The sequence below is a fragment of the Chiloscyllium plagiosum genome, unplaced genomic scaffold (genome assembly GCF_037043375.1).
Source record: "Chiloscyllium plagiosum isolate Xiang-an unplaced genomic scaffold, Cpla_swu_hap1 HiC_scaffold_9, whole genome shotgun sequence".
NCBI lineage: Eukaryota > Metazoa > Chordata > Chondrichthyes > Orectolobiformes > Hemiscylliidae > Chiloscyllium > Chiloscyllium plagiosum.
In genome coordinates, this window is record NW_028270147.1 from 40,245,481 (window position 1) to 40,268,394 (window position 22,914).

The 22,914-nt window shown below is 42.4% G+C and overlaps 1 protein-coding gene across 1 annotated transcript in view; it reads left to right on the forward strand.

Annotated features, from left to right (window-relative positions):
• The window catches only part of zte38 (zebrafish testis-expressed 38), a 60,494-nt gene that overhangs the window by 31,093 nt on the left and 6,487 nt on the right, over positions 1-22,914 (forward strand). The window contains exons 7-11 of the mRNA XM_043699090.2: positions 7,582-7,608; positions 7,716-7,783; positions 18,196-18,335; positions 20,827-21,062; positions 21,345-21,378. Of these exons, the coding sequence (XP_043555025.1) occupies positions 7,582-7,608; positions 7,716-7,783; positions 18,196-18,335; positions 20,827-21,062; positions 21,345-21,378 (505 nt within the window). The remainder of the gene's footprint in view (positions 1-7,581; positions 7,609-7,715; positions 7,784-18,195; positions 18,336-20,826; positions 21,063-21,344; positions 21,379-22,914) is intronic.

Here is a 22,914-nt window from a genome sequence, read left to right on the forward strand (position 1 = left end):
GGTCTTTGTGTGGAGCCACTGAAAATGGGGGAGATACTAAATGAATATTTTGAATCAGTATTTACTGTGGAAAAGGATATGGAAGATATAGACTGTAGGGAAATAGATGGTGACATCTTGCAAAATGTCCAGATTACAGAGGAGGAAGTGCTGGATGTCTTGAAACGGTTAAAGGTGGATAAATCCCCAGGACCTGATCAGGTGTACCTGAGAACTCTGTGGGAAGCTAGAGAAGTGATTGCTGGGACTCGCTGAGATATTTGGATCATCGATAGTCACAGGTGAGGTGCCGGAGAACTGGAGGTTGGCAAGCGTGGTGCCATTGTTTAAGAAGAATGGTAAAGACAAGCCAGGGAACTATAGACCGGTGAGCCTGACCTCAGTGGTGGGCAAGTTGTTGGAGGGAATCCTGAGGGACAGGATGTACATGTATTTGGAAAGCCAAGGACTGATTAGGGATAGTCAACATGGCTTTGTGCATGGGAAATCATGTCTCACAAACTTGATTGAGGTTTTTGAAGAATTAACAAAGAGGATTGATGAAGGCAGAGCGGTAGATGTGATCTATATGGACTTCAGTAAGGCATTCGACAAGGTTCCCCATGGGAGATTCGTTAGCAAGGTTGCATCTCACGGAATAAAGGGTAAACTAGCCATTTGGATACAGAACTGGCTCAAAGGTAGAAGACAGAGGGTGGTGGTGAAGGGTTGTTTTTCAGACTGAAGGCCTGTGACCAGTGGAGTGCCACAAGAATCGGTGCTGGGTCCACTACTTTTCGTTATTTATATAAATGATTTGGATGTCAGCATAAGAGGTACAGTTAGTAAGTTTACAGATGACACCAAAATTGGAGGTGTGGTGGACAGCGAAGAAGGTTACCTCAGATTACAACAGGATCTGGACCTGATGGGCCAGTGGGCTGAGAAGTTGCAGGTGGAGTTTAATTCAGATAAATGCGAGGTGCAGCATTTTGTGAAAGCAAATATTAGCAGGACTTATACACTTAATGGTAAGGTCCTAGGGAGTGTTGCTGAACAAAGTGACCTTAGAGTGCAGGTTCATAGTTCCTTGAAAGTGGAGTCGCAGGTAGATAGGATAGTGAAGAAGATGTTTGGTTTGCTTTCCTTTATTGGTCAGAGTATTGAGTACAGGAATTGGGAGGTCATGTTGTGGCTGTGCAGGACATTGGTTAGGCCACTGTTAGAATATTGCCTGCAATTCTGGTCTCCTTCTTTTTGGAAAGATGTTGTGAAACTTGAAAGGGTTCAGAAAAGATTGACAAGGATGTTGCCAGTGTTGGAGGATTTGAGCTATCGAGAGAGGCTGAACAGGCTCGGGCTGTTTTGCCTGGAGCATCGGGGGCTGAGGGGTGACATTATAGAGGTTTACAAAATTATGAGGGGCATGGATAGGGTAAATAGACAAAGTCATTTCCCTGGGATTGGGGAATCCAGAACCAGAGGGCATAGGTTTAGGGTGAGAGGGGAAAGATATAAAAGAGACCTGAGGGGCAACCTTTTCACGCAGAGGGTGGTACGTGTATGGAATTAGCTGCCAGAGGATGTGGTGGAGGCTGGTACAATTGCAACATTTAAGAGGCATTTGAATGGGTTTATGAATAGGAAGGGTTTGGAGGGATATGGGCTGGGTGCTCGCAGGTGGGACTAGATAGTGTTGGGATATCTGGTCGGCATGGACGGGTTAGACCGAAGGGTCTATTTTCATGCTGTACATCTCTATGACTCTATTCTATAGGAAAGATGTTGGGGGTCAAAACGTGTGGCACTAGAAAAGCACAGCCAGTCAGGCAGCAGCTGAGGAGCAGGAGAGTTGATGTTTCAAGCATAAGTTATTCATCAGGAATGTGGAAAGATGTTAACCTTGGTAGGGTTCAGAAAAGATTTACAAGGATGCTGCCAGCATTTGAGGGTTTGAGGGTCTGAATAGGCTGGGCTATTTTCCCTGGAGCATCGGAGGCTGAGGGATGACCTTTATAGAGGTTTATAAAATCATGAGGGGGCAATCTTTTCATGCAGAGAATGGTGCTTATATGGAATAAGCTGCTGGTGGTGGTGGAGGCTGGGACAATTATAATATTTAAAAGACATTTGGATGGTTACATGAAAAGGAAGGGTTCAGAGGGATATGGGCCAAATAGTGGCAAATGAGACTTTGACTTCAAAATAAGGATAAAAATTATTCTAAAAAAATGATGGAAAATGAATATACCCATAAATAAATAGAAAAGGTGATTTCAAGTTCTGGTCACAACATTGAGAAATATTTCAGAATAGACCCATCCATCACAGTCTTATCCATCATCCCAGGTGGACACACAAGATTGTGTGACACTCCTCAAAGAACAGCAGAGATGTTGTCACAACCTGGTTGACACTTATTGTTGAAGCAATAATATCAATAGCAAATTACATCAGTATCTCATTTCTTTCCTAAGACTCTAATGTGCACAAATTTACTATTATGTTTGTCTACAAACAATATTGACTACAGTTTATAATTAAGCAATTAAGGTCTTGTGGCACACTAATAGTGCACCCATCTCTAGGCCAGAAGATATATGTCAAATCCCTCTTGCTCTGAAACTGTCTGATAACAAGTCTGAACAGTTTGAATGGAAACTATCCAAAACACATCTGAGCAGGTTGATTTGAAGGATCTCTTTTAAAAAAAAAACACACAATTGTAATTCAAGTAGAATCAATTGGCTGGAAAAAGCTTTGTGATGTTATGACAATATAGAAAGGTTTAAGGGGACCTTTTGGTTCAGTGGTAGTGTCCCTACCTCTGAGCCAGGAGGTATGGGTTTAAGTCCCATCAGCGAAATAAGTGTATAATATTTCTGAACAGTTGAATTTCCAAAAAAAAACAAGTAATTTGAGGGTTCAAGTTCTACATGTTCTGGAGGTGTGTCATACCACATCTGAACAGGTTAAAAGCATTTTACAATAAACAATAGGTGCAGGAGTAGGCCATTCTGCCCTTCGAGCCTGCACCACCATTCAATATGATCATGACTGATCATCCTTAATCAGTATCCTGTTCCTGCCTTATCTCCATAACCCTTGATTCCACTATCCTGGAGAGCTCTATCCAACTCTTTCTTAAATGAATCCACAGACTGGGCCTCCACTGCCCTCTGGGGCACAGCATTCCACACAGCCACCACTCTCTGGGTGAAGAAGTTTCTCCTCATCTCTGTCCTAAATGGTCTAGCCCGTATTTTTAAGCTGTGTCCTCTGGTTCAGCACTCACCCATCAGTGGAAACATGTTTCCTGCCTCCAGAGTGTCCAATCCTTTAATAATCTAATATGTCTCAATCAAATTCCCTCTCAGTCTTCTAATCTCAAGGGTATACAAGCCCAGTCGCTCCAGTCTTTCAGTGTAAGGTAATCTCGCCATTCCAGGAACTGACCTCGTGAACCTACGCTGCACTCCCTCAATAGCCAGAATGTCTTTCCTCAAATTTGGAGACCAGAACTGCACACAGTACTCCACGTGTGGTCTCACCAGGGCCCTGTACAGCTGCAGAAGAACCTCTTTGCTTCTATACTCAATCCCTCTTGTTATGAAGGCCAGCATGCTATTAACCTTCTTCACTACCTGCTGTACCTGCATGCTTACCTTCATTGACTGCTGTACAAGAACACCCACATCTCTCTGTACTGCCCCTTTACCTAAATTGATTCCATTTAGATAGTAATCTGCCTTCCTGTTCTTGCCACCAAAGTGGATAACTATACATTTATCCACATTAAACTGCATCTGCCATGCATCTGACCACTCACCCTGTAATCTCCTAACATCCTCATCACATTTCACCCTGCCATCCAGCTTAGTATCATCAGCAAATTTGCTAATGTTATTACTAATATCATCGTCTATATCATTAACATATATTGTAAAAAACTGCGGTCCCAGTACTGATCCCTGCGGTACCCCACTGGTCACTGCCTGCCATTCCGAAATAGAGCCATTTTTTTTGTTTTCTATCAGCCAATCAACTTTCAATCCAAGTTAGTACTTTGCCCCCAATACCATGCGCCCTAATTTTGATCACTGACCTCCTATGTGGGACTTTATCAAAAGCTTTCTGAAAGTCCAGGTACACTACATCTACTGGATCACCCTCGTCCATCTTCAGAGTTACATCCTCAAATAATTCCAGAAGATTAGTCAAGCATGATTTCCCCTTCATAAATCCATGCTGACTCTGACCTATCCTGTTACTACTATCCAGATGTGTTGTAATTTCATCCTTTATAATAGACTCCAGCATCTTTCCCACCACTGAGGTCAGCCTAACTGGTCTATAATTTCCTGCTTTCTCTCTCCCACCTTTCTTAAAAAGTGGTACAACATTAGCCACCATCCAATCCGCAGGAACTGATCCCAAATCTATCGAACTCTGGAAAATAATCACCAATGCATCCACGATTTCTCGAGCCACCTCCTTCAATACCCTGGGATGTAGACCATCAGGCCCCGGGGACCTATCAACCTTCAGACCTAACAGTCTCTCCAACACCAATTCCTGGCAAATATAAATTCCCTTAAGTTCAGGTCCTTCAGCCACTGTTACCTCAGGGAGATTGCTTGTGTTTTCCCCAGTGAACACAGATCTGAAGCACCAATTCAATTCTTCTGCCATTTCTTTGTTCCCCGTAATATATTCCCCTGTTTCTGTCTTCAAGGGCCCAATTTTAGTCTTAACCATTTTTTTGCCTTTCACATACCTAAAAAAACTTTTACTATCCTCCTTTATATTATTGGCCAGTTTACCTTCGTACCTCATTTTTTCTCTGCATATTTCCTTCTTAGTAATCCTCTGTTGTTCTTTAAAAGCTTCCCAGTCCTCCGTTTTCCCACTTATCTTTGCTATGTTATACTTTTTCTCTTTTAACTTTATATGTTTCTTAACTTCCCTTGTCAGCCACGGCCACCCATGCCTCCTCCTAGGATCTTTCTTCCCTTTTGGAATGAACTGATCCTGCAACTTTTGCATTATACACAGAAATATCCGCCATTGTTCCTCCACTGTCATCCCTGCTAAGGTATTGCACCATTGAACTTTGGCCAGTGCCTCCCTCATAGCTCCATAGTTCCCTTTATTCAACAGAAATATTGTCACTTCCGATTGTACCCTCTCCCACTCAAATTGCAGATTGAATCTTATTGTATTATGGTCACTACTTCCCAATGGCTCCTTCACTTCGAGGTCCCTGATCAATTCTGATTCGTTGCACAATACCAGATCCAGAATTGCCTTCTCCCTGGTCGGCTCCAGCACCAACTGTTCTAAGAATCCATCTCTGAGGCACTCCACAAAGTCTCTTTCTTGAGGTCCAATACCATCCTGATTCTCACAGTCTACCTGCATGTTGAAATCCCCCATTACAACTGTAGTAACATCTTTGCGACAGGCCAATTTCAGCTCCTGATTTAATTTACATCCGACATCCAGACTACTGTTTAGGGGCCTGTAGATAACTCCCAAGAGGGTCTTTTTACTCTTCGTATTTCTCAGCTCTATCCACACTGACTCTACATCGCCTGGTTCTAGGTCCCCCCGCGCAAGGGACTGAATATCATCCCTTACCAACATGGCCACCCCACTCCCTCTGCCCGTCAGTCTGTCCTTACGATAGCACGTGTAGCCTTGAATATTAATTTCCCAGGCCCTGTCCACTTGAAGCCACGTCTCAGTTATCCCCACAATATCGTATCTGCCAATTTCCAAAAGAGCCTCAAGCTCACCCATCTTATTTCTAATGCTTCGTGCATTCATGTATAGTATTTTTAATTTGTTACTGCCCTCACCTTTCCCATCAACTCCTATTTCACTCAACCTTACAGCATGATCCCTTTCTAAGTTTTCTGCCTCATTGACAGTTGTCTTTCTTGACTTCCCTTGTTCTAACTTTCCCTTCAGTTTCCTTCATAAGCGTCTAGTTTGTCCCCTCCCCCCCCCCCCCCCCCCCCGCTACTTAGTTTAAACGTAGCTGTGTTGCAGTAGCAAACTTGCCTGCCAGAATGCTGATCCCCAAGATTGGAACATCCTGATGTAATGAGTGCTATATATGTACATGTTCTTGGGTTTTCTTTACAAATACTGTTGAACATGATGGTATTTGTCAGAATTTTCTGTTTTATTCATAAATATTGTTTAATATACTGTTCAATTTATTTTACTTAGCAAAAGAGTGTTAGCCTACTTTGGTTATGGCATCAAATTAACTCATTTCTGAATATTCTTGCACTGAGAGTGTTAGACAGACAGAGCAAATTTTTCACAACTAACGTTGCTCCTACATAAAATACACAGCAGGCTATTATTTTCATGTTTTAAGTACTAAATCCTTTTTTTCATTCCTTCCTACACTCTTGAAGGTGTTGATTCCAATTATTGCCCTTAGGTCGCCATTTTAATGTACAAGTTAGTGCATTAGTCTCGCCATTCCAACTATGATGACATCACATGCCTATTCCCACCTCTATCAAATGTATATAGGAACGGACCGTCAAGAAAGTCCAATGGATTCTGATTGAGAGTTATGACTGATATTCCTCTTTATCAATCAAACCATCCAGGCCTATTTTTGTCTTTGCTTTCCCAGCAAAGGATCTCAACATTAACTATGGACAAACCTCTAGCCTCAATAGTCTGCTTGAGCCAGCTAATCAGTAACTACCGACTGAACAATAAGTGTGCCTATATCTGTTTACACCCACTCATACCCACAAAAAAATAAAAAGCATTATTCTGGTAAGAAGTTAAAATATTGAGAACATCTCGACATCAAACCCATCCAATTCTGGTTGTTATAGAAGCTGAAGAAATGTGAACAACCAATTTGCTCTCAAGAGGCAGGTCTACCATGAGAAGCTTTGAAGGATCCTGAGTACGTCTATTTTAAGAGGATTTCAATTTTAAATAACCTTGAGAAGCCAAGTGAATAAAAAATGGCAAGAAGAGCAGTTGGTTCTGCTCTCACACAATAGTTCAGTTCTGATGCAACCCCATGTGAAAATTGTGTAATAGCAGCAGTATTTAAATTAATGGGGCCAGAATCATGTTATAACCAATACATGCTTTAAAAGTTCATGCTTTAGAAACAGTGTCCTCAATTTGTCAATTATGTTATAGCGAATTTGCATTAATGAAATGCGCATTACAGCAGAACGATCTGTACTTGTATCCATTGGATACATAACTTTACAACATTGCTTTTGGGCCATGATGAATGGGAGTATTTCCACCCACACCAAAAAAAACTATCCTACAATCCTTCCCTGACTCCAAAATCTCCAACCATCTCAACTCAAACTCCATGTGCTTTGAAGAGAGAGGCATGACAGTTCAAATCACACCAAGATTGGAAGGCGAGAAAAGACTTACTCACTGATTGCAAATTAATCTTTCCTCGTTTATTATTTAATATTCCTGGCATGTAATATATTTGAATATATTTGTCATTATTCTGTAGCTATAATTATTAAAATGTTCAATTTTAACTCCTGGATAATCTACAGTACAACTTTGATTAATTTTAATTTTTAGGTTCACAGAGATCCTGAGGATCCAAATGTAAGCATTTATATTTTGTGAAAATATTTTGTAATAATTTTTATTTTTGTTTACAAATAAAAGTGAAAGGTAATTATAATTATACTTGATCCCATATCCACCTACAGAGCATAATTGAGTCTTACCAGTTTAAGTTCAAGTACACGGCAGATGGACCAAAGCTGGATATTTTAAGGTAATAAACTGGGTTTCACCAGTAGAAAATGGTTCTATCTGTATTACCATTTTTTAAAAACATTCTTTAATGTTTGATTCTCAAGGAAATGCACACCATGGGCGGCACAGTGGTTAGTGCTGCTGCCTCACAGCGCCAGAGACTCGGGTTCAATTCCCGCCTCAGGCGACTGACTGTGTGGAGTTTGCACATTCTCCCCGTGTCTACGTGGGTTTCCTCCAGGTGCTCCGGTTTCCTCCCACAGTCCAAAGATGTGCAGGTCAGGTGAATTGGCCATGCTAAATTGTCCGTAGTGTTAGGTAAGGGGTAAATGTAGGGGTATGGGTGGTTTGCGCTTTGGCGGGTCGGTGTGGACTTGTTGGGCCGAAGGGCCTGTTTCCACACTGTAAAGTAATCTAATCTAATCTAATGTGATTTGTCGGCATGTTAGTCTTGTATCATTCCAGTGAATTGACACTCCAGAGCAAAAATATACGTTCTCTCAGGGCAGTGCCTGCTCAAAATGTGGTGTAAGGGTGGGGATCCAAGATGGTGGCGACCCAGTAAGACTGAGTCTATAGTGCTCCTCCCAAGACTTGGGCACAGTGGGTCACCTACCCCCTACCAAGCTCACCAAATCATTTATAAATCATTTTTAATAGTTTAGTAACTCAATTAGTTGTGTAATATTACATTTAAGCAACTTTATCCTAAGTTAAAATGACTAAAGGGAAGGGAGCCCGCAGCTCTCAGCAAGCAGGAACCCCTTCCCCACACTCTCCAGCTGCAGCAGAGGCGTCCACAGCCGCCCCGGGGACTTACCTACAGTAGCAAGTCTTGCAGAAATGCTTTCCAAGCTTGACTCGAAGATCGATGCCTTTATCGTCGAATCCAGGAATCGTTGGGAGTCGCTCTCGGCCGCGCTGCAGAAGCACGACCGTGAAATTGAAGAAATTCAACGCCGAGTCGGAGGGGCGGAGCTAAAGGCCGCGACCTCGGAGACAACCGCTCAATCGGCCGTGGATCAGGTCCGGACTCTCGAGCAGCGAGTCCGGACCTTGGAAAATCATATTGACGACCTCGATAATCGAGGCCGTCGAAAAAATATTCGTTTGCTGGGCCTTCCCGAACGGGAAGAGGAAGGCCAGCTTTCAGCATTCCTGGAGCAGTGGCTGCCACAACTTTTAAATCTGCAAGCTGGATCAGGCCAGGTAAGGGTGGAATGGGCCTACCGGGTAGCAATACGCGGGCCCGGCTCGAACCAGCGCCCACGCCCGGTCCTGTTCCGGCTGCAGAGCTACAGGGAGAGGCAGATACTCCTAGAAGCCTCTAGAAATCTCGGAAAAGACCCCCAAGCTATGATCTACAAAGGATCCAAGATCATGCTATTTCAGGACTTTTCCCCGGCTCTGGTTCGAAAGAGGAAGGCATTCGACGAGGCGAAGAAGCGTTTAAGGGACTTAAATGTACAGTACTCCTTACGCTACCCAGCGATGTTACGCCGTAACCATGAAGGATCTGTATATAACTTTGGATCACCAGAAAAGGCTAAGGAATTCTTGGACTCTCTTAGATAAACTGTAGGACATAATGGATGTTGGTCTGCCTTCCCCCCCCCGTTTTGGTTTATATCCCCTCCCTTTTTTTTTCTTACCTTATTGCTTAACATTATTATGGGGGGTGGGGAGAGGGATTTGATTTTCTCCCCCCCCCCCCCCCCCTTGGAGTTGTTTTCTGTTATTATTTTATGTATATATGAGGGATGTATGTATATGTGTGTGTGTGTGTGTATGTATGTATATATATATATATATATATATGTATGTGTATGTATATATATGTATATATAAGCTGGGGGATTTGGTTAATGTTGGTGGGGGGAGGTGGTTACCTTATTCGATTTTACCTCTGTCTTTAGGAGCGGGGTTGTTTTTCCCTTCGTTATTTTGTATTATCATATTTAATTATTATTTGTTGAACTGGTAATTTTATAGTTATATGTTTATATATGGTATTAACATTACCAAATATACCCAGGTGTTGGTAGGGGTGGGGGTGGGGTGCTCACTGTTAACTCTAGCTTTGTATTATATTTGAATTTTCCTCATTTTATTGAGGAGTGCCTGGGTCAAGGGTGGGGCATTGGTTGGGAGAGGATATGAGGGATTTTTGGAGAGGAAGTGATGCCCCCTGGGAACAAGGGGGAAAGTCTCCACTTAGATACGTTTTATATTTTTTTTATTTAGAAATAGTTTTTTACTGTATTGTTGTGGGTGTATTAAAGAGGGTTTATTTTTGTAAATTTTACATGTTCCATGCTCGGGATGTTCTGGATAGGGTTCCCCCTCCCGAGGGGTCTCGGATTGGCCCAGAGGATTATGGTTGATCAATCGGTTAAGTGGTGCACCTGGAATGTCAAGGGGAGTAATTCGCCACTTAAAAGGAAGAAAATATTATCAAATCTTAAGAAGGAAAGAGTTGATATAGCTCTCCTACAGGAGACACACCTGTCAGATAAAGAACACTTGAAATTACGACAGGGCGGATTTGATCAGGCCTTTTTTTCTTCTTTTAGCTCAAAAAGCAGGGGAGTTGTTATTCTTGTTCGGAAGAATTTCCCTTTCAAAATCCTAAAGCAGATAAAAGACGAATCTGGACGATATATCTTGATTAAAGCTCTCATAAATGGAGAGGAATATGGGATTTTAAATTTGTACTGCCCCCCGGCACACCCCTTTAAATTTATAACGGAAGCCTTTTCAAAATTGATGGCTTTTGATGCCCGTCATATAATTATAGGGGGAGACTTTAATTGTATTATGGATCCGGAAATAGACAGGATTCCCAAGAGTACTGCAGGAGTATCTCCCAGATCTAGACAATTGATGGATCTGAACAAAGAATTAGGATTAGTAGATGTATGGAGATGTCTTCATCCACAGGGTAGAGATTTTTCTTTCTACTCTAATCCACATAAATGTCACACCAGAATTGATATGTTTTTTGCCCCCTCAATTTTTTTAAATTCCATATCATCCTGTAAAATAGGTAATATAGCAATTTCTGACCACGCTGCTGTATATATGGAAACTAAGGCGAGGAACAGTGGGACATCCCCTCGGCATTGGCGTATGGACCCCTTCTTAATGAAAGATAGTAAATTTGTAAAGTACTTCTCGCAAGAATTTAAAACTTTTTTAGAAATTAATTCAGGTACAGCTAGCAACCCGTCAATGATGTGGGAGACCATCAAAGCTTACACGCGAGGCTTGATCATCTCCTACTCAGCGACCCAGAAGAAATTAAAGGGAGAACAACAGCGTCTGCATGAAGCCCGCTTAAAAGCGGCTGAAACAGCATACACTGATAGACCCTCTATTATTAAATTGCAAAGGATTACAGCCCTTAGGACAGCTCTAAATACTACACTTACTCAAACGGCTAAGAGGGAAATATTATTTGCAAAGCAAAGGTTATATGAATATGGCGACAAACCGGGTAGATACTTAGCATTTCTTGCAAAGAAAAAAAAGGCCCCTCAGACTATTATGTCTATCAAGGAAAGTACGGGTATTTTGACTCATGATCATAAAAAGATTAATGCGACCTTTAGAAAATTCTATTCTGAGTTATATAAATCACAGGATTGTGAAGATAGGACGAAGAGGATGCAGTCATTTTTTAAAAATTTGACTTTTCCAGACCTAACTCCGGAACAAGTATCGGTCCTAAATGCTCCTCTTACACCCCAAGAAATAGTTGATGCAATTAGGCACCTTCAAAATGGTAAGACGCCGGGCCCAGATGGCTTTCAAGCTGAATTCTATAAAGAATTTACAGAAATACTGGTTGGTCCACTTATGGATATGTATAACTATGCATATAGTCAGGGCTGTCTCCCGCCTTCGCTGAAAGAGGCAAATATCTCTCTTATCCTTAAAAAAGGAAAGGACCCAGAAGATTGTACATCATACAGACCAATATCCTTGCTAAATGTAGATTTTAAAATCCTCTCTAAAACGTTAGCACTGAGATTAGAAAGGATACTGCCACATATTATAAAGGAGGATCAGACGGGGTTTATTAAGGGCCGTAGATCATCCAATAATGTTAGAAGGGCTCTGAATATGATTCAAGCTTGTCATCAGGGAAAGATACCAGGAGTAGTGGTTTCATTAGACGCGGAAAAGGCATTTGATAGGGTCGAATGGTCATATTTGTTTTACACATTGGAGAGGTTTGGTGTTGGACAGGTGTTTACCAAATGGATCTCAACATTGTATAGTGATCCCAAAGCAGTTGTGGTTACCAATGGATTAGGCTCGGATAGCTTCAGTGTGGGTAGGGGCTGCTGTCAGGGATGTCCCCTCTCGCCATTGTTATTCACGCTAATAATTGAACCACTAGCAGAAGCTATACGAGCTGATCCTAATATAGTGGCCCCAAGGATTGGTACAGGTAAACATAAAATTACCCTTTATGCAGATGATGCTCTTCTATTCCTCAGTAACCCTTTGATGTCCATACCTCGTTTAATCCAAGTTATTAATACATTTAGTGCATTCTCAGGCTATAAAATTAACTTTTCAAAATCGGAGGCTATGCCAATGGGTGGCCTTGCTGTGATACCCCGCTTAGCGGACGGTTCCCTTTTTCCCTTTCGCTGGTCCCTGGAGGGTTTCTTATATTTAGGCATTTTTATTACCCCAGTATTTGGTCAGTTGTATAAGGCTAATTTTGTGTATTTATTGGAAAGGATAAGGCAGGACCTCCAGCGATGGGGAGACCTGCCAATTTCCTGGTTGGGTAGAATAGCATTAATCAAAATGAATATCCTGCCCCGTCTTCTATATCCTATGAGAATGCTTCCGGTGATGCTGCCGAGGACAGCTTTATGTAAATTATACGGCTGGCTGAGTTCCTTTATCTGGAATCATAGGCGGCCCCTTATTAAGCTGAAGAAGCTACAGCTTCCACAGGCAAGGGGTGGATTGGACTTCCCAGATTTTAGGAAATATCAATTAAGTTCCCTATTAAGTTATATAGCTGATTGGGTCTTGTCTGATCCACAATCAATCTGGTTGGACATCGAGGCTTCTCAAGTAAAATACCCACTTATTAACCTTTTATTCTCAGACAAGAGGAAAATCATTACAGATCACTGTAAAAACCCTATAATACTGAATACAATCAAGGCTTGGAATATAATGCGGCAAAATGAGGGTAATTCACATAAAACATCCCCCTATGCACCGATAGTGGGAGCATGGGGATTCCAACCGGGGTTAACAGATGCCACTTTTAAACTCTGGAGATCCAGGGGTATCTCATGTCTCGGGGATTCATTTAAAGATGGGGTCCTGATGTCTTTCGGACAGCTGCGTCAGAAATTCAGATTACCCAATGGAGACCTCTTTCGATACTTCCAAATTCCAGATTTTATACAGAAGAAGACTACGTTATTAGATAGTCTTTATAAATCCAATAGAGAATGTAGTGTCCTACGACCAGTGGGGGTATCTTCCGTCAGTAATATTTATCATTTGCTACATGATGAAGTATCGGGAGATATGGATAATCTGCTTAAAACATGGGATCAGGATCTGGGACTAGAAATCTCCACAGAAACGTGGAATGATATCTGGGAAAATGCTAGAAGAATTACTATTTGTAACAGAACCCAGGCTATCCAGCTGAAGATACTTCATAGGGCCCATATAGCACCGGTTCGATTGGCAAAATTTAAGGAAGGAACATCTCCAATGTGTCCTAAATGCAAAATAGAGGTGGACACTCTTGTACATTGCTTATGGACCTGTCATAAGATCCGTAGATATTGGACTAAAGTAGCAAGCACCCTGACAGAAATTTTAGGAACGGAAATAAAAGTGGACCCCGTATCTCTCCTCTTGGGCTTTTCGAACTTTCCCTCCCTGGACACGTACGGGAAGAGACTATTTTCTATTCTTTCTTTCTGTGCAAGGAAAAATATTTTGATGAACTGGGTGGCGGAGGGCCCCCCTGGACTTTCAAATTGGCACAGACTAATTATGGAATGTATTCCCCTTGACTTCCTTACAAATATGGTGCACCGAAAGACCGAATTATTTTATAAAATATGGCAGCCCTTTTTGAATTACATAAATACAGATATTTCGGCTATCCTAACAAGGGCTTTTATTTAATTGAGACTACAGACCTGGCTGGTCCGCGGCCCCTCGGGGGAGGAATCCCGCACGAATACGGGTTTTATCATATCTGATGTTAACACATCCCGAGCATGTAAGAGACTTAAATATACACCCTGGTTAGTTGTAGGTTAGATTAGTAGATAGGAGGTAAAAACAATGACTGCAGATGCTGGAAACCAGATTCTGGATCAGTGGTGCTGGAAGAGCACAGCAATTCAGGCAGCATCCGAGGACAGGCAAAATCGACGTTTCGGGCAAAAGCCCTTCATCAGGAATAAAGGCAGAGAGCCTGAAGCGTGGAGAGATAAGCTAGAGGAGGGTGGGGGTGGGAGAGAGTGGCATAGAGTACAATAGGTCAGTGGGGAAGGAGATGAAGGTGATAGGTCAGGGAGGAGAGGGTGGAGTGGATAGGTGGAAAAGGAGCTGGGCAGGTCGGACAATTCCGGACAGGTCAGGGGATCGAGTTTCTGGAGGTTAGAAGCTAGGATGAGGTGGGGGAAGGGGAAATGAGGAAACTGTTAAAATCCACATTGATGCCCTGGGGTTGAAGTGTTCCGAGGCGGAAGATGAGGCGTTCTTCCTCCAGGCGTCTGGTGGTGAGGGAGCGGCGGTGGAGGAGGCCCAGCACCTCCATATCCTCGGCAGAGTGGGAGGGGGAGTTGAAATGTTGAGCCACTGGGCGATGTGGTTGATTGGTGCGGGTGTCTCGGAGATGTTCCCTAAAGCACTCTGCTAGGAGGCGTCCAGTCTCCCCAATGTAGAGGAGACCGCATCGGGAGCAACGGATACAATAGATGATATTAGTGGATGTGCAGGTAAAACTTTGATGGATGTGGAAAGCTCCTTTGGGGCCTTGGATGGAGGTGAGGGAGGAGGTGTGGGCGCAGGTTTTACAGTTCCTGCGGTGGCAGGGGAAAGTGCCAGGATGGGAGGGTGGGTCGTAGGGGGGCGTGGACCTGACCAGGTAGTCACGGAGGGAACGGTCTTTGCGGAAGGCGGAGAGGGGTGGGGAGGGAAATATATCCCTGGTGGTGGGGTCTGTTTGGAGGTGGCGGAAATGTCGGCGGATGATTTGGTTTATGCGAAGGTTGGTAGGGTGGAAGGTGAGCACCAGGGGCGTTCTGTCCTTGTTGCGGTTGGAGGGGTTGGGTCTGAGGGCGGAGGTGCGGGATGTGGATGAGATGCGTTGGAGGGCATCTTTAACCACGTGGGAAGGGAAATTGCGGTCTGTAAAGAAGGAGGCCATCTGGTGTGTTCTATGGTGGAACCGCTCCTCCTGGGAGCAGATACGGCGGAGGCGGAGGAATTGGGAATACGGGATGGCATTTTTGCAAGAGGTAGGGTGGGAAGAGGTGTAATCCAGGTAGCTGTGGGAGTCGGTGGGTTTGTAGAAGATGTCAGTGTCAAGTCGGTCATCACTGATGGAGATGGAGAGGTCCAGGAAGGGGAGGGAGGTGTCAGAGATGGTCCAGGTAAATTTAAGGTCAGGGTGGAATGTGTTGGTGAAGTTGATGAATTGCTCAACCTCCTCGCGGGAGCACGAGGTGGCGCCAATGCAGTCATCAATGTAGCGGAGGAAGAGGTGGGGAGTGGTGCCGGTGTAATTACGGAAGAGCAACTGCTCTACGTAGCCAACAAAGAGACAGGCATAGCTGGGGCCCAGTACACGTATGGGCCCCAGCTATGCCTGTCTCTTTGTTGGCTACGTAGAGCAGTTGATCTTCCGTAATTACACCGGCACCACTCCCCACCTCTTCCTCCGCTACATTGATGACTGCATTGGCGCCACCTCGTGCTCCCGCGAGGAGGTTGAGCAATTCATCAACTTCACCAACACATTCCACCCTGACCTTAAATTTACCTGGACCATCTCTGACACCTCCTTCCCCTTCCTGGACCTCTCCATCTCCATCAGTGATGACCGACTTGACACTGACATCTTCTACAAACCCACCGACTCCCACAGCTACCTGGATTACACCTCTTCCCACCCTACCTCTTGCAAAAATGCCATCCCGTATTCCCAATTCCTCCGCCTCCGCCGTATCTGCTCCCAGGAGGAGCGGTTCCACCATAGAACACACCAGATGGCCTCCTTCTTTACAGACCGCAATTTCCCTTCCCACGTGGTTAAAGATGCCCTCCAACGCATCTCATCCACATCCCGCACCTCCGCCCTCAGACCCAACCCCTCCAACCGCAACAAGGACAGAACGCCCCTGGTGCTCACCTTCCACCCTACCAACCTTCGCATAAACCAAATCATCCGCCGACATTTCCGCCACCTCCAAACAGACCCCACCACCAGGGATATATTTCCCTCCCCACCCCTCTCCGCCTTCCGCAAAGACCGTTCCCTCCGTGACTACCTGGTCAGGTCCACGCCCCCCTACGACCCACCCTCCCATCCTGGCACTTTCCCCTGCCACCGCAGGAACTGTAAAACCTGCGCCCACACCTCCTCCCTCACCTCCATCCAAGGCCCCAAAGGAGCTTTCCACATCCATCAAAGTTTTACCTGCACATCCACTAATATCATCTATTGTATCCGTTGCTCCCGATGCGGTCTCCTCTACATTGGGGAGACTGGACGCCTCCTAGCAGAGCGCTTTAGGGAACATCTCCGAGACACCCGCACCAATCAACCACATCGCCCAGTGGCTCAACATTTCAACTCCCCCTCCCACTCTGCCGAGGATATGGAGGTGCTGGGCCTCCTCCACCGCCGCTCCCTCACCACCAGACGCCTGGAGGAAGAACGCCTCATCTTCCGCCTCGGAACACTTCAACCCCAGGGCATCAATGTGGATTTTAACAGTTTCCTCATTTCCCCTTCCCCCACCTCATCCTAGCTTCTAACCTCCAGAAACTCGATCCCCTGACCTGTCCGGACTTGTCCGACCTGCCCAGCTCCTTTTCCACCTATCCACTCCACCCTCTCCTCCCTGACCTATCACCTTCATCTCCTTCCCCACTGACCTATTGTACTCTATGCCACTCTCTCCCACCCCCACCCTCCTCTAGCTTATCTCTCCACGCTTCAGGCTCTCTGCCTTTATTCCTGATGAAGGGCTTTTGCCCGAAACGTCGATTTTGCCTGTCCTCGGATGCTGCCTGAATTGCTGTGCTCTTCCAGCACCACTGATCCAGAATCTAGATTAGTAGATAGTTGAGTTTTGTTTGTTTGTGTTTTTTTTTCTTTTCGTTTTTTTTTGTTGTTTTGTTTTTTGTTTTTTTTTGTCAAATTTTGGTTATTGTATATTTGAGCTAATTGTATATCAATGTTTATATCTGAGAGTTTTGTTTATTTTTGTAAACTTGTAAAAATGTTAAATTTCTAATAAAAATATCTATAAAAAAAAATGTGGTGTAATGAGTTGATGCAGATGAACCATATTTTTCACCCTTTTGTATCCCATATTTGTGGGGGGGGATCAAACATTACATGTAATTTTAAAATTAATGTTATACCTGTCTACTAGCTTTTTGAGATCTATGTGCATGAGCTCCTAAACCTCTGCTTCACATTTCCTCGCTTCTTAATATTTTATTTTAGAAAATACTATGATCTATCTCTCTTGAGTTCACCACAGTGGATAACCTCATTCCTATCCACACCCCACCAAACAACATTTACATTGAACTCCATCTGCTACATCTTCAACCACTTGCTTAATCTCTTTGCAGTTGCATTCCCTCTGTTGTTTGATATAGCTACTGGCAGAATTGGAAGATACCCTGACTAGTCAGAAAACGAGTTCCTTGAGTTTAAAATTTGAGTTCCACCTTATGCTTACCATGTTTAAGAACCCACTACTGAAGAAGCTATTTAATTTTCTACGTGAAGGATACTGATGTCATAAAAATTTATTTTAGGAAAGAAGAGTCAGTCACAGGTGAGGATTTTTTAGAATTTCATTTAAAAGATCTGAAAAAAAAATTTATTGCTCTCCTAAAAATCTCTCTCTATCAACGATTCTGATTTAGGAGATTATGGGTATATTTATGTGCATATGTTGTAAATTCCAAGTCCATAGATTTAAATAAAGACACAGAAGAAGTGAAGGAAGGGAACACAAATGAAATGGGTTGTAAACGAAGGAGAATTAACAGTAGAAAATCAATGTTATGGACTCCTGTATACATTTTTTGCTGGTAAAAGATCTCATACTCTGATTATGCATCACAAGTGTGGTTTAGAAAAGCAAGGGTATTCATCCCAATATATTTATATTTTTACAGCAAAAACAAGCAAGTAAGCCTTCAAGATACAAAGAAAGCCTCCATTTTGCTCATCCGTAAGCTGTTTGTCTTGATGCAAAGCCTAGAAATTCTTCCTAATGACGTGTCTCTGACAATGAAACTGTTCTATTATGATGAAGGTAAATTTGATTTATTATTTTAAGAATTGTGCCAAACAGCATAAGCAGCAAATGATGGACAAGAGTAAGCGATTCCATAACAAACTGATCAGATCTAAGCTCAGCAGCAGTTGTCACATCCAGTTGTGAATAGTGGTGGACAGTTAAGTAACTCTATGGAGAAGGAGGCTCCATAAATATTCCCCACCCTCAATGATAGAGGAGCCAACGTGTCAGTGTGAAAAATGTTGCAAATACTTAAGCCTTAGTCTTCAACCACAAGTGCCAAGAAGATAATCCATCTCTGCCTCTTCTGTAGGTCCTCTCCATCACAAATGCCAGTCTTCAGCCAGTCACTCCACATGATATCAATAAATTGCTGGAGGCATTGGATACAACGAAAGCTATGGGCCCTGAGAACATTTCAGCAATAGGACTGGAGACTTGTATTCCAGAACTTGGTGCACCCCTAGTCAAGCCAATTCAACTACAACTCTATTTATTTATTTATTTGTTTGTTTGTTTATTTGTTTCTTTTATATATGTTAAGAACTTGTATTTTCAAAACTGTCCCTTTAATGAACTTTTATTTTCCCAATGTACAGGATATTAGGAAACCCAAATTTGCCATTTTCACTAAGAGGCTAAGGACAATAATTCTTGGCATGCTCTGGAAGTTCCGCTGTATGCACAAGGCGGACAGACCATTCATGGTCAGCCTGGTGTTTACTGGGATTCTTTGCCTAGCAATTCTTCACAGCCATTACAGAGATCGAGCAGGGTGAACCCATTCTCAGTGTTGTGCACCTGCAGGTTGCTGGTGGCATGGAAACCCATGATATGTTAGTGACAAATGACATGGTATAGAGAAATAAGCTCCATGTAGGAAAAGTGTTAGTGTTAACTGCTGGTGAGAAGACAGCTAAGCCTCAGTGGTGCAACATTGTTTAAGATTCAGGAAGAAGACCCAGGAACCAATTTAATATCTCCATGCAGTTAGGACTCCAAAGAAGCCCCAGGAGCTGAAAACATGGTGGAAAATCATTAGCTCTGTGTTGGAACCTGAGAACCTTTGGTAGTTCAGTGCCACTGAGAATGCATATGAAGGAAGCCCACAAGCAATATCTTGGTACAACTCAAAAAATTAGCATACTGAGTTCTGAGAAATCCAACTAAAATGAATGAAGCCAGCTATCTTCTATAAACAGAAATTTTGCCTATGAATAATGATAAAATGCAGTCTTAGGAATCCAATGGACAACAGTCTCCCAAGGAGATTGAACTTGTGAGCAGTCATTGAGGAACTCTGATGGGGCAGCTTTCAGTGGAGTTCTGAAGCTGTGTCTTCAATAAAGAAGAATTAGAATGCCTTGGAAAAAGTTTTAATAGTTTCTGACCTATAGCGTCAGTAACATCTGTGGTGTTGCTGTGAAATCTGTAGAACCTGTTATTTCTGGTTTGGGTATTTGACCATTGTTTATATGTTAGATACATTAACCTTTTTAATTCTGGATGTTTATAGTTTAAGGCATGTATGTATATAATATAAAATACATTGTTTTACTGTTTTAACTTTGTACAATAAAACTTTGTTAAAAACCATGGAATTTTATGGTTTCATATATTGCCTGCACCCAGGCGCTCTTTGTACCTGAGATCTCAAACTTTATCTAAATACAAAACGTTCCTAGTCCCTAGCCATAATGTAGCACAACCAGTGTAGTCATGGATTGTAACGTAATTTGTGGTCTCATCCAGGATCATGACAATGCCTATTCAATATAATGCGTCCATTTTATTGAGTACTCAGGATTTCCAGCTATAGTGATCCTCCCCTAGAAGTTCTACTATGGCAACAAAGATGATCATACAATTTTATAGGTTTGATTGTGTTACTGAAATTACTATAATATAATGTCATGTTTCCCATGGTAATGACAGATTCCTGTAAAAGAAGGGCCCTTAAAGATTAGCAGGCTGACAGGAAATCTAAGAGGCATAAATAAACAAATGTTTTGGGGTGTTTTCAGATATTGCCTGCACCCAGGCGCTATGAGAGAGAAGTAAATAGGTAAATAAGAACATAAGAAATATGAGTAGCATTACACCATGTGGTTCTTTTAGTCTGCTCCACCATTCAATATGATTATGGCTGATCTTGAGCCGCAACTACACTTTATTGCCCACTCCCTAACCCTTTTATTCTTGATAACCCATAAATATTTTTAATGTCTTCAGAAGTAGAACACCCTGTACCTTCTGGATTAGACAATTCCAAAGATACGCAACCTTTTGAATGAGGTCATTTCTACTTCATTTCTCCTTTCTAAATTATTCAATTGTAAAATTTAGTGTCAATTTAAATAGCATTGTACATATCTGTATTTAGGAAATCCAGCCAGAAGGCAAGCGTTAGAATTTATTAAGTATAGCTTGTATTTTAATCTTTACTTAAAATGTTCATTGCATAAATATTGGTGAAAAAAATCCTCATTTATTTTCTACTTGGCAGTGACACCTCCTGAGTACCAGCCTCCAGGGTTTAAACAAGGTGAGTGTGATGCTGTGTGGTTTGAGGGAACTCCAGTCCATTTTAAAGTTGGTGATGTGCCGACTCCATTCCATATGATGAAAGTGAGGGTCACCACAGAGAAAGAAACAATGGAACAGCTGGAGAAGGAGAACATACTAAATGAGGAAGTCAAAACTTCAGTACAAGGAATGGAGGAAGTCAAATCCACCCCGAACGTGAGTGACAACACTAACTAGCTACTTATAATTTATTTTGAAATGTTTCAGTCTGTACAACAGTGAGGTTCTAATAGAAACTAATATAACAAGGATGGATCTCATAAAAAATTGAGCCTGTTTTTTTTGTTCAGAGCAAAGCACACTTAGAATATTTATGGTGAGACACCCAGAACAACTAGTGACTTGCAGGAGTGGTGTTCTAAATTCTACAAGCATAAATCATTATCATGTTTTAATCTGTTGCAATCGGCATCTCAGCTGTTGTTTCTTTTGATCTAGGACAGAGATTCTCCATCCTACCAAAATATTACAGGTATGATCATTCCGGCATATTAAAGGAAAGTATGAGCACTAGTTTGATGCATAATTCAACTTCCTGAACTACAGAAAATTTAAAAAGGTTGGTTGTCTAGTGCAAGAAGCAGAGTGCTACCAGGCATTAATGAAGATGGCATAAAAAATATTGATCCCACATCTACTTCTCTAATATAAAATAAATATTAATGCAGCAGGCATAATGCACACCTTAATTTGGAGCTGCAAATATAACATCCACCAAAATAATGAGACTGCTCCTTATGTATCCAGGGTACATCCCTGAACTATTAAAATATCAAATTAATATTTTAAATAAAGTTTTGTGAAGATCTGTATCTCGTGAGCTGGTTGGGTTCATTGTTGGTCTGCTCACCGAGCTGTTAGGTTTATTGACAAACGTTTCATCCCCTTTCTAGATGACATCATCTGTGCGATGTTACCTCCTGTGAACCACTGCTGTCCTGTTCCGCTTTGAATTTACGTGGTTCTGTTTGAGCTGTTTCCAGTTGGTACCGGTTCTGGTTTTTCCATTGCAGCGGTTTGTATATGGGTCCAGATGAAGGTTTATTGATAGAGGCTGAGGTTGAGTACCATGCTTCCAGGACGACTTCAGGAATATTAATATCAACAAAAACGAAGTGATGATCTCATTCGACATTATGGCACTTTTTACTTCAAACGATATAACTTTAGCTAAAGAAACTATAGCAGAACTGCTGAACAACCAGAACAGCCAAACTGACAATAAACCCTTCAAACACAGCATATTAAAACTACTTGACCTGTGCCTGACAACACAATTCATCTTCAACAACCAGGTATATGAACAAATCAATGGAACATCTATGGACCCACCCATCTCAGGGCTCATAACTGAAACGGTAATGCAAAGACTTGAACAGACAGCCCTCTTACAGATCCAACCCATGCTATGGATCAGGTACGTGGTAGACACTTTTGTGAAAATCAAAAGAATTGAAATCCAGAACATACACCAGAAGATCCACAGCATTTTCACCGGGATCAAATTTACTAGTTAGGAGGAGAAAAACAACCAACTCCCATTTCTAGATGTAATGGTTACAAGAACACAGAATGGCGAATGCACAATAAAAGTCTACAGAAAGACTACACATACCAATCAGATCCTCAACTACAACAGTAACCACCCAAACACCCACAAGAGGAACTGCATTAGAATCCTGGTCAAAAGAGCAGCAACACTGCAGCAAAGAGAGGAAGAAGAACACCTATACAAAGTCTTTGCTAAAAATGGATACCCCCACAGCTTTGTCTGAAGATGTTTGGCAGTCAAGCAATATCAAGAAGACAAGACACGCCCCAATACATGGATTCCTCTCCCATATATTAAAACATTTCAGTACTGATAACTAAACTGCTCCAATCACTAGCGATCTTGACAGCACACAAACCGACAGCCACACTTAGACAGTGGTTCACCAGAATAAATTACCAATACCCACTATGTGCAGGATGAATGTAATTTACAAACTCCCATGCAGCGAATGCA